The following is a 19,110-nucleotide window of genomic DNA, read 5'->3' on the forward strand; positions in this document are numbered from 1 at the left end:
TCCAGAGGAGACTGGGAGACTAATGACACTCCTGGATGCAGAGCAAAGGCATAAGAACCAATTAATTTTGTTTTCTTCTTCCATGCAGTTTGCAACTTTGCATAATGGATTTCTCTCCTCCCATCTCTACTTTTTCTCTCATCCCTAGCACAACCCATATCAGGCTTACATTTGAGATTATGACTCTGACTGTGAGCACAAGTAACTAATTAATCATTAAGCAGCAAATTTTTTTCCAGCATAACACCATTTACAATAATTATTGTTACAGCTGCATCTATAGAATCTCACAAACACCAAGACCCTGGAGCTGTGCACAAGTGGGCTAGAAAGAATCTCATTTAACTGTAGCTGCTCAAGAGTCTTCAGAGCTAGTCCTTCTGGCTCTCCCTATCATGAGGCAGAAATAACTGTATCCAAAGAGGTCTTCAACCCATTTAAATAAGGATCCTGTTCTAGAGAAAATTTTATTTCTACATTGCTCCTAGGAGTGTGCCCTACTTTTGACAGATGAAATATGACATGCCTCATCTTTTCTTGCCATGGCTTCATAGCTCTTTGCAAACATCATTGAGTCACATTTCACCCCTTTCTACTCTGAAACTTATCTGCCCAGGGATTAACACATATTTTAACACTCATCTTTTAAAATATATATTCCTCCCTTTCATAAATACTTCCCATTTTCAGGGTCCAAAGTATTAGAGTACCTCTTAATATAAGTGTTCATAAAAACGTAATCATGCTGATTGCCTGCTTTGGAGTAGGACACAAGCATGTCCAGAAAAAAAGCCATAGTAATTTCTTTTCTCTGTGATGTGCTATGGAAATCTGGTTATGCTTGTTTTAGTATGGTGCATCTCTTTAACATCCTCTGCTCAAGACTATCCATAAGCCATATATCCTCTCCCTGTCCTGTTCAAATTTACAATGACGTGTTTGGATAGCAGTGTTCAGCTGGCTTTATCACCAATATCCATTTGTAGCTCGGTTATATGAAGTTTCTCCAGAGGCTGCCTGAAGAGGACCAATTTCAGTGTACTACTGTTAGGTGTAGCCCTCCCTGACACCCTGTGCTTAGCTGCACAAAACATCCACTCAGACAAGCTAGCAACATAGGAAGACCAAATTTAGGGAGGACTTCAGATCAGTGTAGGGACAGATGTGTTGTAAGCATATGTCTTTTGTCTCTTGAGTCATGTTTGATTTTTTCCTAGAACATTTCAACACCACATGATCCTTTTAAAATGACCCCTTCCCACTCAAAAAAGCACAACAAAAAAAAAAACAAACCCAAACCAAAACAAAAAACAAAGAAAAAAACCCAACAAAACCACCCAAAAACCAACAAAAAATCTAACAAATCAATATTTTATAATGGAAAAATGTTCCTAGTCAACTCCATTATTTTGTAATTGTCTAGCTCATGGCTTCTCAGCATGATGTGAAAGCTGCCAAACACAAGACATTCTTCTTCTCTTTTTTTCTTTTTCCATACATGTAATGGAAAATATAACAAAACCATGGAAAACTTCTGGTTTCTTTATTTTTCATTTTAGGAAGATAGCATAACAAAATCTGGGATTTGATGTCCATATTTGAATTGTCTCATTTGTATTTTCTATAGAACATCATTTTAGTAACTAAGTCTGTATACACTTCAGTTCTGCACTCATCCTTCTTTATCTGCTGGCTACGGGCAGAAAAGTTGAAGCCTAATGCTTCTGTTGTAACATATGCAATCACTGGCAGTTGCTTAGCCTTTGTTACCCAAAAAGTCAGCCTGGCCAGATGACCCAGGGGTATCTTCCTTTGTGCCAAAAATTGTGACATTTATGGAGGGAACTCCTTGCTCCTTTGGGCTGCTGGCACTTCTTAGTCTGCCCATCTGTAAGGCGAGCTGAGCTAAATCTTCTCTGCTGGAGGGATTTAACTGCTTTGACCTTGCTGCCTATTCTTTTTTATGCTGGAGTTTTAGCAGGAGGAATTTTATGATGCCACAGATCCGTTGTGCCCATACTCCCATGAAATGATTAGGTGCAGCTGCCACCAGTAATGATTCCACTTGGGAATATTTCTCCTGTGCCATATGGATCCAATCACCTTTGCTCAGTCCTGCTTCTCAGTGTTTTTCAATTGCAGGCAAAATCATAGTAGTGATTATGGTGGGAGTCAATGGAAGCCTCCGGTCTCTAAACATAAATTTACTCAAGAACTTTTTGAAGCATTCCTCTTTTTCTCCTTTCCTCCTACAATTGCGTCAGATTTTTAAACCAAAGGCTTTGCTTTTGCAGTGATTTATTCAGCACCTTTAGAAAGGTATTAAAGAGACAGTGAAACCTAGAGAGCTAGCTGAGACATTTCAGAGACAGGAGAGGAAGAAAGGGACAAGGGAAGGAGGAAGGAGCAAGAAAGGGAAGGCTGTCGGGGAGATGAAGCAGTGATTGAGGGAAGAAGTAAAGGGGTATTTTTGTCTCTCCATTTCTTTGATACCATTCTTGCTGGCTTTATTATTCTTCCTGGTTCTGTGTGTTGGTAGAAATTAAGTTACCAAGCTCCACTGAGAAGAAGGTGTCAAAGTCAGTTTCCAAACACTGCCAACTAGGTTTCCATGTCTAGACAGTGCATAGTCCGGTTGGCAAAAAGCCAGAAATGGAGTTAATGGATTTACAAAATAGCAGCATTTCTCTGTATTGATTTTCTCAGGGCATTTCCAGAACTCAGGGAGAAGCAGGTAGTTACATTTTAGATTTTTTCTGCTAATAAAAGCTCTCACAAGGAGCACTAATAAAGACACTTGTGAATGTGGGGGACATTGACTAAAGATGTCTCTCCAGAGGGGAGAGGGTGAGTATTGTTAGTTATTTCATTAACTGTAAGTGTTCCTGGCTGTAGGTGGAGGTTGAGGTGCAATTTTTGTGGTGTTTGAGCACAATTCTACACTTTTAAAGCAAAATGTAACATTTTTCATATGCCAGTGGTGAAACTATAAATCTAAGAGAACGGCTTAGGCACATCCTGGCACATCCAGGTCCCTTTTTCCCTCTGTGTCCCATCAGCTCCAGCAACAAAGTTTTAAAAAAATATGTGTTGCCAGTGAAAGGTACCTAAACCTCCTTTGGAAAGACAAGCAAAAGTTTAGCTTCAGTGCTCTGAATTTACAGGTGCCTTTAGCTGCAGGCTTTCTGTAATGTTAAGTGAACTTACACACATGTACAAGTAAATAAATGTGCATGCTGTAAAAAAAAGGGGTGCTTAGAGCTCTGCTTTCCAAAATATATAGAGCAGGAGATTACGTCTTGGCCTGCCATTCTGTGTTCCAGATAGGATTGGCACCTCCACCCTTCTGGAAGTTAACCCTCATATTTGCAGAAACTTACTCCATCTGTTAAAACTCTCACTGTCAGCATCTTGAGGGCCCCCTGAAGCCATATGTTGGCAATTAGAGGATGGTATAGTGTGTGTGAGAGAACTACCTGGACTGTAGAAGTATACTGACAGTTTGAGTTACACATATGGTCTGTGGTGTGATGGTTAGTATAGCAGGGCCTGAAACCAGGAACCTGTTCTTTGAAGGGCAGAGACAGATCAGAAATAGGTAGACCGTGACTTGGGAAAACAGAACTAAGGTACTGATTTGTATCTCTGTTGTGATCTTGGCAAGTGTCTTTAGAACATCAGGATCTACCTGTAGAAGAGACATTGTAGTATTTTCCCACTTTACAGACTGTTTTGAGAAAAAAAAAAGCATATTAAAAAAGTGACTTTTCTTGATTTCATTGTTGAAAGCCGATGGACAGTAAGGTGATGAAATGGTTGAAGGTGGTCTTGGACCAAAGAAACCACGGAGCAAATGGCAGTGGTGGGAAGTCTTAGACAGATGGGATAAAGAGAAGCATAAAGCCCTGAAAAGGTGAAAACAATGAAAATCCTCATTAACAAAGGAAAAATTCAGAAAGAAAAATTTAATATAGACTACCTTATTAAAATTATTTATTTCCATTTCAGAACTGCTGGGCTGATGTATCCTGATCCTGACAGAGCTGATGGATGCATTGAGATCCACTATCAGTCACATGTCAAATTGCTAGACTGACTGTGCACCAGATTTACATGGGCAAGATTGATCCCTAGTCACTCACACTGTCTTCATCTGCTGCATCTGAACCTTGTCTGTTGCTAAAGTGCTAGTGAGACAATATCCTGAGAGCCTGCGGAGCTGAAGATACACAACCTATTCCTACTCCCAGATGCTTTTGAGGTATGTCGTACAGCTAGGTTTGCATTCATAAGGCAAAAGAAGCTCAGAATACATTTAGCTGTTAGTGGTGTCATCTACATAATTAACTAAAAATTTCTTTTGCTTTGATATAACAGGATGTCTACAAGAGTCTTACCTATTCCGTGTTAACATTTGAATGATAGAAAGATATGGAGAAATGTCTTATGGAGGCCCTCCTCAGCTTGCGGAAGGGACCTTACAGTTAAAGTAAAAATCTTCTTAAGGAAGCAGAGCCCCTGGAGGAGATGAACTGAAGGAGGAACAGAGATGGGGACAAGACAAGGATGTCAAGGAAATGGTATTCCAGACTTCTCTTGAACTTGCCAGGAAGGCTTGGAAACAGAAAGTTAGATTTTTTTTCTCTTATTTTCCACAGGCATTCTCACAGCCCTGTGGCTGCTGTACGGAAACTTTTTTTCTCCTCTTACTATCCCTGTTTCACATTTCGCAGGGTAGCTCACTCAGTAAAAATAAATAAAATAAACAGAGATACCACATACAAAAACGTTTTTATTATTGTTATAATTCACTGTTTAATGCAATGCTTTAACTAGGAATACAACTCAGCAGAAGTACATATACATACATTGCATGTCATTTTAGTTGTGTCTTCAAGATATTTCAGACCCTCATCATCTCGGTCCTTCATCAGTTGTTTTGGTGAAACACATTCTTCCTTCAATCTGCATAACATATTTAAATGCTGCTGAATAACACAGATGTTTTTCTTCCAAATGGCCCACATTACATCCATTTTCCCAGTTAATATAACTTTATCAAACTTCGCTTTCACTGTATGAATGTTGTGTATAATATGTGCATATCTATACAGCATATATAAATATATATCAATAATCTATATATAATCAAGTGGGTCAGTTTTACACAGCTAACCATAAACTTGTGCTTATCTTATTTATATGTGATCAAATGTACGGCATCAAGAATTTGGCTAGTCTCCAACTTGTAAGATCCTCGGTTCCCAGTTTTGCCATATGATTTTGAATATCACATACAAGTAATGCATTCCCTTCTTTCTTGCAGTAGCCTTTTCTTTTGAAGAAAAGAATGCAGTTGTTATATAAATGAATAACAGGTTTTCCATACCCTTAAGGTAAAAAAAAGTCTAGGCAGAGATTAAGTTTGTCCTCATATACAGAGCTTGAAGAGTAATTGGACATTCATCGTAGATATATTTACATTGTAACCTTATCTGGATAGTATTACACATGATGTATTATTTGTTTATACAGTTAAGTTAATGGTATTGGTCATGTTAAAACACGTTACCTAGAGGTATTTACAAACTGTAGTCTCTAACTTTCCAAACAAGTTGCAAAGTGGTGCCAGAATTAAGGGATAAGATAGAAGAAGGTATCTTTATCGGCAGCCATGACACTCTCACCAGTGTCTTTATTATTATTACTACCACTTCTACCATGATGTGCTTCAGAGAAAGGCTGTCTTTGGGGTAGAGGTGTAGAGACAGATCCTTCAGTGGGGGCAGAAATTCCCCTCTGCTCCCTACAGCCTACCTGAGCTGGAGGAGCAGAAAAGCAATCCAACTGTGAACTGCCTGTCCCTTTGCTAGTTAGGGCATGACAATCTTGTCCCCCTGTGCTTTCTTCAGTGCTGTCAGGTGAGTCAGTCCAAACACTAAACATCCAGCAAAATCCTTCCTTCCAAAGGCCACTGAAACACAGACTGTCATCATACTGCTTCACTTATCACCCACAGCCACTTCTCACAGTATGTCAGAGCTCTTTAGGGAGCCTCAGAGAAAACAGTTTCTGTGTGCTTCTAGACAAATACAGTCAAAAAGAAACAAAAAAAGAAAAAAACTCACTGTAGAAAGATGATGAAAAAAGAGTTGTTACCTAATGGCACTTTTCAGGTTGTGGAGATCTTTGGAAAGCAAAAGGAGACCAGAATTTGTTTCCTTTTATTTTGTTAATACCAGAATGAAGTGTGTATAACAAATCTACACAGTATTCAGAAATATGAGGCCTGGGAGAATTCATAAGCTCGTGTAACCCACTGGTTCCACAGTGTAGCCAAAGAGGCCATAGCAAAAGGAGGGAAGTAAAAATATAGGAGAAATAATTGAACTGGTTGTGGGAAATGTTTCATGTCCAACTCAGCCTTGTTATAATTACATTCTTAGGCTTCATTTCTCAGTGAATACTCTGCTAGCAAGCACAGGAATGAAAAGGTATTCAAGAGAATGGGGGGCTGCGTTACCATTACACGTGGCATAAAATTAATCCATGCACATTGCAACATGGTATTTCACTACAAGAATATTCAGTCTTTGTCACTGTCCACGGTTGTTTCTTATGTGGAAATCCCAAAACTGGGAAAGAAGAGAATTGATTTGGCTTTGTTTCACACAAGGGTTGTTTGTTGGTTTTTTATTTTTACATCCAATTTAAAGCCCATGCAGAAAGGATTTATGAAACATCTCACTCCACACAGCAGTCTGGGCTTCAGTGGAGGGGGATTTGCAAGCTAGGGAGGGCAGAATTATGGTGGGGTTAAAGAGTCTGGATACCAGCATTCACAGTGCCTGAAATGGAAGAGAAACTGCACACCATGCAGCTGCATGGCATACTTAAAGGAGGGCGGGTAGAAAGCCTTTTGTCAATACTGTGACAAAAGAGGAAAGGCAGGCACAGAAAGAAGACGCCACAGCAAATTAAGGACCATCCCTCGTATTCCTTCAGGGAAAGATTTTTTATAAATAAATAAATGTTTCTTAAAAGTCTAGCACTTTTCATGATATACAAGAACAATGAAAGCAATAATGCATAGGAATCATACCGCAAGCAAGTGCCTCCAAACATGTTATATGAAACATCTGTAGACCCAGGGGTGAAAAAAAGCTTCTTTTTAGCTTCTCAATTTCTACCACCTGCACTACTGCCAACTGAGAGTACAGAGCCATCTAAGAGGGGATCCTTACAAATATCAAAGATACTAGACACTAAGCCCACTAACTGTCAGCAAACATCCCCCACATGGGACCAGAGTCTTTCCCTTCTCTTTGTTTCCTAAAACTGTAGCTTCTCACAAGCAGCACCCTGATTTGTCAAAACCCAAAGATATTTAGGAACTATTGTCAGGAGAGGGAGGGAAAACAAATACAAGCAGCATCCTTCCTTCATCCCCAGCCCCATTATGCCAGTTTTGCAGTATGATGGCTGTGAGAATGCTGCATTTTCCTGCGTGGTACTTAAAGGCCAGTACCAGGATGACTTTTGGTAGCAAAAGTGGAAGGAGAGGTGCTGCCATTCAAGGTAAAAAATTCTAAGTGGGCCACCTCAACACCACAGGAAAAATCAGGAGCTGCATCTTCAGGCAGCACTGGGGCAATCCATAGGAACGAAGAACAGGGAACAAAATCAGTCAAACAAAAAATTGCCCATGGCCTCCTGCCTCTTCCCTTCTGGGGTATCCAGAGTTTCCTCACCTGTGTGTGGGCTGTTCTCACCACAGCCACGCACACTAAAGGCAACACCTCTTATGAATATGTTTCTCTCCTCTACAATAATATAAAATAAAAAGCTGATGGGTTTAACGCTTGCTTTTCTCTTTTTGCTTTGTGGATGCCAAAACCTGATCCCTGATGTCCATTTGGGCACTCCTGTCCCCATGAGCATTTGTGGGGCATAAAAGAAAGACAAAGCAATCTGACCTATACAGATGTGTTTGTTGCCTTTGGAACATTTTTCATGAAGCAATGTTCAAACACTATGCTATCTCTGAGCATATCATCACGATTCCTAGTTAATCAAATGAAAATCCCAAGCAGAAAGGAGGCTGACAAAATGTTTTCTTAGGTTCTGTCTTTACTGGAAAACAGATTTCTTGACATTAATGCAGCTTTTTCTTTCTTTCATTCTTCCTTTTGTTTTCTGTTTTTTACTGCAGATGTCTTTAATACTCAGAAAAGGTGCCAGTTGGATTGACATATCTTCAGGCTGTTGTTCTCTCCCTGGAGAGTGAAGGTAGGGCTGGCCTGTGACAGTACAAGTCACACCCCATGGGCTGCTGACGTGACAGATCCTGCTGCAGCAGGGTTGCTGTCAAGGGCTGGTTGGGCCTTTTCAGTTTTAGCCTGTTTCTGGAAATAATTAAGATGAAGAAAAGGAGAGGGGCAGAAGTGCTAGCTGCAATTTGTTGTTGTTTTGTTGGTTTTTTTTTCTCATGAGTCACCCACAATTTTCTCAATCGCTATGTGAAACAAAAGTGGCCAGAGCAGCATATAGTGTGGACATGCTAACGCGACCCTCTGGCCAAGCCCAAGGTGAAGATGTGGCAGCACCAGCACGGCCACCTGAGATCTTTGGGGTGTCAGGGCACAGGTGGCATCCTGGGGAAACAAAAGGAGGTACCCAGGGAGTGCTGCTTTTCAAGATCAACATCTAGATCTTGCAAAGCTATCACTCAGAAGGAAAATAAAACCTGGTGAACACGGTTTGGGACACAAAGGAAAGACATGAGAATTCAAAAGGTGTTCAGAAGAATAAATTATTCTGTGGCTCTGAAAGATTATCCCACTTTCTGTCTTACTGAGACAAAACTACCTTAGGACCTGAGAGATTCCCAGAGACCTCAAGGCAGGCTCTGCCTCCTGTCTGCCTCCTGTAGGAGGTAGACAGTGTCATGAGTTGGCTCTGCACCATCCACCAGCTGCCAACGAGCACAACACAGACAACATCCCATGCAATATCTTGAATGATAGATGATTATTTTCCGTGTATATAAACCATGCTGGGTTGTGTGTTTGCACGTCAGTACATATATGTGTAGGTGCATTATGGCATCTATTTTTACATTGCTTAATTGGCTGTGAATGTGGATGTACCACAGAAACGTTTTTTCATTGAGCTGGTACAAGGTGGAAACACAAAGGATTGTGTGCCCTGCAAATCTTTTAAATACAGTATAACACAAACCAAAGCATCTTGTCCTTTAGGATTAAAAGTGGGGTGGTGCTAGGGAAGAGTGTTAGGAAGCTTCAAACTGAAGGTTTTTCTTTTTTTAATATTGTTATTGTTTGTTTGCTTCATGAATGCGGGCCCCAAAATGCCTGCTTTTCTCTATAGTATTTTGAATGTCCTCACATCACATGATAAAAAGGATAATTGTAATCTACATCTTGCACATCTTAACCTATAGAAGTGTCCTCAGCTGGTAGAGGAATCAATAATTTATGAACAAGTGACATCTTCAAAGATCAAAATACAGGATTTTCACTCCCATTGAAAAACTGAAGTTAAAAGATTAAATAGCAATATAAATCCCATTATTTACCAATTTGAGTACTTGTAGTATTTATACTCTCAGTACTTGCTGAAAGAAACAAACAGGTGTGTTTCTTTTATGAACCTTCTCTAAAGGAGTAAGATGTAGAAAATGAACAGATTTCATTGTATCTTTGGTTTTTGTCTGGATTACTTAACACTGTAAAAGAATGAATCATCTAAAAGTGATCATGTAAGTTTTTCCCTTGACCTGTCAAGATAAGTCTAGTGAATGTAGTTTTGAAAGACAAGCAACGCTGAGTTTTGCAAGCCTTATCACTGAGTTATTCTTTCTTGCAAGCAGGAAGATGAAAATAGTGATAGTAAATATGACTCAAGGCAAGTGAGGGTTGTAAAATTAGATCCTTGGCTGCATGGAGACACTTAGATATATTAAGATGAAATCACTAGGGGTATAAAATCAATGAATGCATATTAAGTCACATTAATCCTGAGTTTAATGTAGCCTTAATTTACTGAACTTTAATCCTCCTCATTTTCACTTTCTGCTAGGAACGTGTACTTTGAAACATGAAAACTGTCAGATTGCCAAAGTGCTTTGACACTGTATTCCAATAAGCTTGTCAAATGTAAATTTTAAGTCAGCAAGATTAATTTCCCTGTAATCTTGAAGGCCAGATATTTTGAAGTGCATTTTGGAAGACTCTAATGTGGCAACATGAAACAACAGAATAATTTGTAGGTGGCTTTTACTCCAGAAGACAATCCCTTGGGACACTGTTTGTGCAGCAAGCTACTTTTTGGGAGAAGAAAATCTGTAGGTGTACCTTCATAGTGCCTTGAAGTTAAGGTTACTAAGAAGGAGGTAACTAGAATATGCATAACTCAAACAACTGCTGTTTTCAGCAATCAGATAAACTTTGTCCTGTCCACACAGTGCTCAGTTGTGCTACATTAAATATCAAATATTGAAATAGTAAAATATTTGCCAGACAGAAAGAACTGGAATTTGCGCTGGTGTGAAATAGCAGATAGTATTTGAACTTGATCTTTGCCAGCCCCCCAACCAGACTATTTCAGTATCTGGTTTTGTGTAATCACTGTTTTCCTCTCTGCCTTTTTATTAGCATTATCCCTTGGCTTACAGTCAAAATGTTGCTCCCAGCTGCTCCAGAAGGAGATGTAGCCAAAATCTTTTCCACAAAGTAAGCATCTTGTCCAGGATACACCCAGGAAGGACTCTAGGTTCACACTAATGGCTTAGTCAGAGCTCGATCTGTATGGACACATCAGTCCATTTATTCTTTTCCTCAAAAAATGAGTGTGAATCCTTTTTTGACTGGTCAAAAGCATGACCATCAGTATTACTCCTGTGGAGTCTCATTATACCTCTCCATCTGCACATCCATCTTTAAAAGGATTTAACATCCATTTTTCTAGTAAAACCCTTGAATCTATTCTTCAGCTGAGGCCCTTTGTTTGGCCACCGTGGTGGTTGACTGGATGAGATCTTTGAATTTAGGACTTCTTTTGATATTCGGTTTGTATGTCCTGGACAAGTAAAGTACAAAAAACAAAAAAAGCTGATGGAAGTGAGAGACAGATCCACTGGTGGATGTTACATGACAAACGAAGTGAACAAAATTGTCTCAAAATCTTTCGTGCACATAGATGCTGAAATAGTCTTGGATGTGACAATCTGGAAAAGACTAACTTTATACTTTTATTTTGAGGGGATGAAGGAATCAAGGAACAAAAGCCCCTTAAACTGTGGTAAGCAACAGATTTTGGATAGGTTAAATAGGTTAAGCAATGATTACACATTGAGCATAAGTACACTTTCAGAACTGATGCAGTTTTGGAAATGGTAGTGTTATAAACAACATAAAATAACTTTCATCATGATTTACCTAACATTAAAGTTCTTACATGACAGTGGCAAAAAAGCTTTAGACAACTTTGAGGTTTAGAAACCTTCTACCATGATTAATTTCAAATACATAATGATCTTCCAAACTCACTCCCATGCTTCTTCCACACAGTTGCTGTTAAAATTTCTTTTTTTTTTTTTTTCCCAGATGAAAACATACTAAACAGACACGGGGGGGGGGGAAGGAAGGAAGAGAAGAACAAGGATTTTGCACAGAATGACCAAAAATTGTAGACTCTAAAGCCCTTCTGCAGAATACTTGCAGAAAGCAAGGAACTGTGCCTCCAGTCCATATCCTTGAATAATTCCTCAGACATCTCCATGTCCACAGGATTTGTTTTCAATAATTTAAAAAAATGTTTCTAAGTGTAGTTCTCAGGAGTGGAGCTGATGCTCCATGTCAGTATTTCCACTAACATCCTAGATTGCACATTCTGTAAAAGAGCATAAAGTGCTATGGCATTTATCTAGTTGTTTGTGTTTTTTTTTAACTTAATTTGGATCTTCTTCACCCTTTCCATTATTATTTTTTGTTACTATTTTTACCTTGTAGCTCCTATATTCTTGTAATGACACATAAGAAGGTGCTTAAAGGTCTTCTTGAAGGTAGCATTGCAGAGCGCATAACAAGCAGGGTTGATGGTGCTGTTGATATAACAGAGCCAATAACCTATGGTCCATACAGTACCAGGGATGCAGGATGTGCAGAAGCTGTTGATGAGCACCATCACATTGTATGGGGTCCAGGTGATGATGAAGGCCAGGAGGATGGCTAAAATCGTCCTTGTCACTTTTTTCTCTCTAGAAGGAGGTGGTTTCTTTTTGGCTGGCTGCTTTGTCATCTTGACAATTTTCCGGGCTACACTATTCTGCTTCTCCTCCCCACTAGTGCCTACAATCTCCACAGTAGTGTTGGTGGAAGCACAGCAATCACCCTTTTGGGACTTGGTGACTATCCTGATGCATGTCAGCTTGGAGTTTCCCACTTTGAGATGGTCTTGGGAGGCAGAAGCCTGGCTGAAATCTTTGGCAGCTTCATCTTCTTTCATGTTGGAAGCGACCACACTGACAGAGGTGGAGTCGTTGGAGCTCTCCTTCTCCTCCCCTTGAACACAGTTCTCCGTCACAGTCTCTCCAGTGGCTTTTCCATTCTGAATTTTGCTGTGTTCCAACCCATCACCACTGGCTGGGATGTTGTTATTGTTTGGTTTCACTGTTTTGCTTTGGACAAGGCTGGGGGAAACTGTATCTTGGTTTTGGGCAGCTTCCTTTTTTCCTTTCTTTATTCGACTCTTACTGGCTTGAGAGATTTGCCAGTAAAGGACAGTCATGATGATAACAGGCAAGTAGAAGGCTGCAATAGCAGTACCAAAAGTGACAGCAGCATTGGAAAAAAACTGAATGTAACAATCCCCGTCTGGGACAGTCCTTCCTCCCACAATGAACTGCCAGAAGAGAATTGCAGGGGCCCACAGGATGAAGGACAGCACCCACGCAGCTGCAATCATCATGCCTGCCATCTTAGTGGTTCGCTTCACAGGGTAGGTCAGAGGCTTGGTGACACAAAAGTATCTGTCAAAGCTGATAATGAGGAGGTTCATTACAGAGGCGTTGCTGACCACATAGTCAAGAGCCAGCCAGAGGTCACACACGACAGGCCCCAAAGGCCAGTACCCTATCACAGTGTAGAGGGTGTATAGGTTCATTGAAAAGATGCCGATGATCAAGTCAGCGCAGGCCAAGCTGAACAGGAAATAGTTATTGACAGTCTGTAGGTGCCTGTTGACTTTGATTGACACCATGACCAGGATGTTCCCAATTATGGTGACTAGGCTGAGAGACCCTGCTACCAGGACAATAAAGACCACCTCTACAGTTTTATAGGGACTCTCCAAAGCCATCACATTTTCAGTGGAAGAGTTTATGTACGTTGAGTTATTCATTTCTGTTCTGCTAACAAGTTACCCAGTTATCACTTAAGCCTGCAGAGGAAAGAAAACAAAACAGATACCATCACAGAATTAGTCCCTCTGCCTTTATGAAATGGATCCCTGAAAAACTACCTGGAAAGAGTTTAAAGGTAGAAGATGTGTTCAGCAAGACCAGTTAACTTTGGCTAATGAAAGCAGCTTGCAACATATAATATCCTTTTAGGAACAACATACCAAGAGGGTACCTCTAAATATGTGACAAAGACACAGCATTTGAACACAGATCTAGGTTCTTAAGTTCTCAGATGCATTTTTCTCTATGTCCTCTTATAAAACTAATATAGACTTGAAAATTTTGGAACCAGACATGTATATTGTTTTCTTTCCTACCTCTTTGACTATTTCAAACCATATTCGAAGTAAGAAAGTCCAGTCCTGAGGGTGTGCCATGTTCATAACCTGAGGTGAAGGTGATTTACCAGGAGACATCACGTGAAGTTGACTTACTTTTCCATCTTTCTTTCGTGTTCCACCTGAGTATGCTTCTCTGAGGTTGATGGAACAAGATCGCATTATATCTCCCTCTCATTCTCTTACAATGTAGTTACTTTTCTTTTTCAACACTTGCAAAGATTTTGGCACTGAATGAAACTAAAGTTATTATCCTGCCAATGAACAAGAGAAGGATAGGTCTGTTGAAGTCCATTGAATTAGTAAATTCACCTCAGTTAAGCATGTGGCTATTCTTTTTCATTTAAGTGAGATTAAGATTATTTTTTACATCCTTTAGACTATTTGTACCTGAAAAAAGGGTTGTTGTTTGTTGTTTTTTTTTAACATGATGAGTTTGTCTCTTGATGATTGCTTGCTTGTACTTTGCTATATTTTTTCAAATCACAGTATATTTTAACTGTATCACATAAAGCTACAACAGAAGCTCTGACATAGATAGCATGGTAATGATAAACAGTTACAAATCAGTTCTGTTTATGCACAGCAATTTTCTTTTGTGCCCTTTATAGCCTACCATCAGGACTCAATGAACAGTGATTAAACTACTAGCAATATACATTTTATAGAAGACCAAGAAAACAGCACACGCTTTTGCCTTCAGGATATGTGCTATCCTTTTGTGCATCCCCTGGAATTCAATAGAATGCACTGGAATTGTACAGTCACTCTCTGAGCACTCATTATTTATGAGCTCTGCTCAGGGGATTATTGAGGCATGAAGGCCAGATGTGACAGAGAAGTTAGGTTGTTTCTAATTGGAATGTTCTCTTTTTCCCCCCCACACAAGGCATAACTTCTTCGGACAGAGATTTTTAGAAGTGGTGACACAATCAAAGAAAGAAAAAAATCCATTGTGTTTGCCTCCTCTATATATCAGGGATTAAGGAATCCTCCTCTGGCCCCTGGAACTAACCTGCTGATGCACAGACATATACAATTCATGTCACTGAAATGGAGCAATGTATTTTCACTGTTATTTCAGCACTGCATATTTTCCTTCAGATGAAAAAGGAAGAAGATGATGCAAAATGTCAACACAACAGCAAATACCCTTCTAACCTCTAAGAAAAAATAAGCAAGTCTGTCTCCATAGAAAACTCAAAATGCTATACCAGGGTAAAGGTTTTCTGTCTGAGGCAACTCTGTAATCTTGTATATATATACTTAAATATAATTATACTTAAAGAAATACAACTGGCAGAAAGTGGGGCTCATGCGTTTGCCTTTGCTTTTAAAACCAGACAAGATTTTTTTGCTCACAGAAATAAACAAAGGCTAGACTGAATTTTTTTTTCCCACTGTCTATTTTCAGGTACATCCTTAAAATCCTTGGGATCACATTCAAGAGAACAAAACTGTGGGAATGAATGCTTTAATTACATATGTGATTTGTATAGCAAGAAAAGGCTGAATGGTATATAACAGAATTTATACTCCATGAAAAAATAGACAGGAGAATAGCCCAGACATCTTTAATATATAGGACTGTCTTTTCAGCAATTCATTGCGTGCTTTTGACCCAAAACCTCACAGCTGAGCAGCTGTTTAGATGTGTAAGATATCAATTTTTTGGGACAAGAACATTTCCCAAGCACAACTGTTTATGAACATTCCTGACAGAATTCATTCACTGAGATGTACTGATTTCAAAACAATTTCCTCTGAAAAGTTTGTGATCCAGGGCTCTGCAGCTACCTCTGGTGACAGAGAGTGAGAGGGTAAGCAGGAAAGGAAGAGAGTGAGAGAGGATCAGAGCTGAAAAAATTGTGCTTTATTGTTAGAAGTGTTTCCCTACAATTTAATTTTGACAAATGTTCAGAGGTTTTGTTTTCATTCCCCTGAAAAACTAAAAAGAATTTTAAAACCTTGATACTTGTGAAACCAAATTACTCTCTCCCAGCAAAATTTATTCCTATGTCTTTTCAGCTAAATTTTTTACCTACTTCCAGTGGAAATATTGGTAATTCAATATAAATTCCCTTGATTTTATTACCTGAGATGAAAAGAGCTGGATGAAAGCTAAAAGTTTATTTTACCTGTTATGAATAGGTTTTCCCTGTGTGGAACAGGATTTCACTGTCTTCTTCTGAATGGAAGCAAAGCAAAGGAGTCCCTTTCCCAGCGATCTCTCTTTGCACAAAACTTTCCTGCCATGAGAAGGCTGGTAGACTGAGACTACAAATTACAGTTACATCTTTTTTAAGTATGGAGAAACCTACCTGCTTTCACTTTCTCTGTTTGTTTGCATGAATATGATTACAAAGTGAACCATGGTTTTCTGTTTGCTGCTGAGAAGGTATAGGGCTGGAGAAATCTTACTATCTAAGATGGTAGTACTACCATTATAGGAGCAGAGACAGGGTTATGACGCTTTCTAACCTAAGACCCCCTGAAATCTGCCAGACTCTTTCTTGATGTTTCCACTAGGGTCTGAATCAGGTCTGTATTGAAGTCTCTTGTTACTCGCTGTGGCCTCTTGCTTGCTTGATATAGGGCTGTCTGTGGACTACTTTTGCTATTGGCATGCCATGGAGCCCATCTCTCCTACTGGAGAGGCAGTTGTTATGGGAACAGATGTTATTCATCAGGCAGACCTGCGGAGAGGAGGCTTTTTAAGGTAATATGACCTCCCGCTATGAGAAGTACCAGATCTTATTCTTGAACAAACAGAGCTCTCCTCTGCAAGCGCATGGGTGTTTGTGTGAGTTGCACAATATGACACTGGCTCCTATGGGATACCATAATTTATCCTTCTATACTAAGTGCTTTCTTGCTAAACAGAGAATACCCAGAAAAGGCAAGAAATTTCTCCTGTGACCTCAAAACCAAACAAGTTCATTTTTTGAAAAACATTTTAAAATACACATGACTTTCTGGAATGCAAACACAATAATCACCATATGAAAAATGACCAAAGCCAAGAAATCCGCATACAAAATAATTCACTGTTTGATATTTGATATGTACTTGGGAAACATTTCCAGTGCAATAGTTTCTCCCCTGTAAAGAATTCAGTGCTGAAAGTCATTCACTTCCTTTCTCTCAACTAGACACGGTGTTGGGGAAGGTGTAAAGTCCTTTTGCAGTGAGTGGTAGACATGTAGAAGCGGGGCATGAGTGGATTAACCTGGACCCCCGTTACCACTGAAGGAGTAACAGAGTCCAGGCTGTCACAGGCTGGAATAAACCTTCACATAGCATGCTGGCAGCCACAGTCCTTTTCCTCATTTACCTCCTTAGCAGTTGCTTGGAACAGCAAAACAGATGTCTAACGGGTGAAGTCTGTAAGCTGGTTCATTGTAAAAGGGAACCACAGTGAGTATAAAGAAGCAAAATGATGCTATTGAGTGTATTCCTTTTATTCCATTGCAGACCCTGAGGAGGAGGCCTGCAGAAACAGGAGGGCAAGGAGAAGAGACAGGAGGTACTTAGAAATTATATCCTTCTGACTGTACTTTCCACTTGCCTTGACAAGACTCCATCCCTTTAGTGCAAATGAATCTTGTAACAAGCATTGTAACTTTAAATTTAAGTTACATCTCCAGCATCTCTCACAAAACAGACTATAAAAATGTTGTGCATATTGAAAAAAATGCTGATATGCCGTGCCTGTCAAAGTTTATTAGACAAATCCTTCTCCTGTATTATGCATATTTCCAAGTTAAATATGGTCAGGATTTAATGGCTTCTTTGAATCCTCTGAAACCATATAAAGGTCAGGACATGAAAGAGGTAACAAACGATCTGTACCTGAAAGTAACTTTTGTGATTTAAATGGGATTACCCAGGAACGTATGTGCATTGCTACTCTGAGCACTTTTCAGCATTCAAGTCTCAAAGAAAAGCAAAATATACCTTTTAAACTTCTCCTCTTTGATCCAGTTCCTCTTCAGTCCAAACCTGTGTAAAATGGATTTGATTTTTGCTCTACCAATAATTTCCTTTTTTTTTTTTTCCCCTGAACTGATTTTGCTCCTTACGGCACTGGCTTTGATTCTAATATTCCTTCCTGGCACCATTTAAGTGGAAAAAAGGAAAAAAGAGAGAAACAAAAGCCCTAAGCCCATGACAGATACACAAGGCACATCCGTCAGAATTTATTACAGGCTTTATGAGACATTATAGATCTAGTCTGGGCTTTTGATAAAAAATAAATTTCAGAAAATTCCCTAATGCTGCAAGACTAAAACCTTCACCCCATGAGTTATCTTCTGCATTCCATTTAAAACTAGAAACATCTTTGCAGAGTGTCACTGCCTTGGTGTGGCCCATTATTTCTATTTCCATGCATTTTTGTTTTTCTTAATCAACACACGTCCTACAATGAAAGATATTCTGTGGTCCTGTCTAGATCTACTTTCCCCCATCTCATTGTGAAGGACACCTAAAAGCAAAATAAAAACTTCAGCACCTATCTTGAAACAGTAAGTGGATCAGAGTTGTAGAGCAGTAACAAAAGAGTAACACTGTGCCACTAACAACAATTGAAATCAAGCAAAAAGAAAAATATCACCCCCAAAGCAGCAGATGAGCAGTACCTGAGTAGGTGGCAGCACTGGCATCCACATTGCTGTCTCAATGTTATTGTTAGGGTCTGAGGATTTGTACAGCTATTAACTACATCTTACTCATGTTCTTGTAGGCTAAAACTGGCAAATATAGTTTCATGAGCACAACTGGCTTGCATTCAAAGTCACACAAGGAAAAGTATGGGCAGTGTAGGAAAAAAACAAAACAAAACAAAACAAACAAACCAAAACCCCACAACCAAACAAACCCTCCTCAGTAATCTCTCTAGTTTTGGGAATAAAACAAAAAAAAAAAAAAAAAGGAATTTTCCCTCAAAGGTATTATGTATTTCTATTATATTGGTACTGTTGTTACTATTACTATTGTTATGCAGATAGTCACCCAGTGGTACTAGGGCACTTAATTCTCTTTCTGTAAGTGTAGTTTTAGCTGCAGATATATCTTTGTTTTTCAGGACCTATGTAATCAAGAGGGAATTTGCATCCTGTCTTTGGGCAGCTGACACTATTACAAGCTAAATTCTGCATCTTAATGGTTCGGCAAACCTGAAAAATATGTTTACTACGCGTGTTTTTATCTAACTGGTTTTGATCCACAAAAAGGGATTTTTATCTCTGTACTAGAGGAGATAGGTAATTTCGCTCATGTTTCTGCTTA

At 39.4% G+C, this 19,110-nt stretch overlaps 1 protein-coding gene across 4 annotated transcripts in view; it reads right to left on the reverse strand.

Annotated features, from left to right (window-relative positions):
* Positions 1-11,675: 11,675 nt before the first annotated feature.
* The window catches only part of CHRM2 (cholinergic receptor muscarinic 2), a 91,527-nt gene continuing 84,092 nt past the window's right edge, over positions 11,676-19,110 (reverse strand). For 2 of the 4 annotated variants that reach the window (XM_061372006.1, XM_061372007.1), the window contains one exon: positions 11,676-13,461. In XM_061372006.1, coding sequence (XP_061227990.1) covers positions 12,022-13,422 — 1,401 coding nt within the window. In that variant the 5' untranslated portion in view covers positions 13,423-13,461 and the 3' untranslated portion in view covers positions 11,676-12,021. Of the gene's footprint in view, positions 13,462-13,917; positions 14,372-17,778; positions 17,838-19,110 lie in introns of those variants that run through there. The other 2 variants (XM_061372009.1, XM_061372008.1) reach the window with 2 other exon arrangements.

The sequence above is a fragment of the Neopsephotus bourkii genome, unplaced genomic scaffold (assembly GCF_033783945.1).
Source record: "Neopsephotus bourkii isolate Nb327-2 ecotype Australia unplaced genomic scaffold, CSIRO-AGI_Nbou_v1 NB_1589, whole genome shotgun sequence".
Classification (NCBI taxonomy): Eukaryota; Metazoa; Chordata; class Aves; order Psittaciformes; family Psittacidae; genus Neopsephotus; species Neopsephotus bourkii.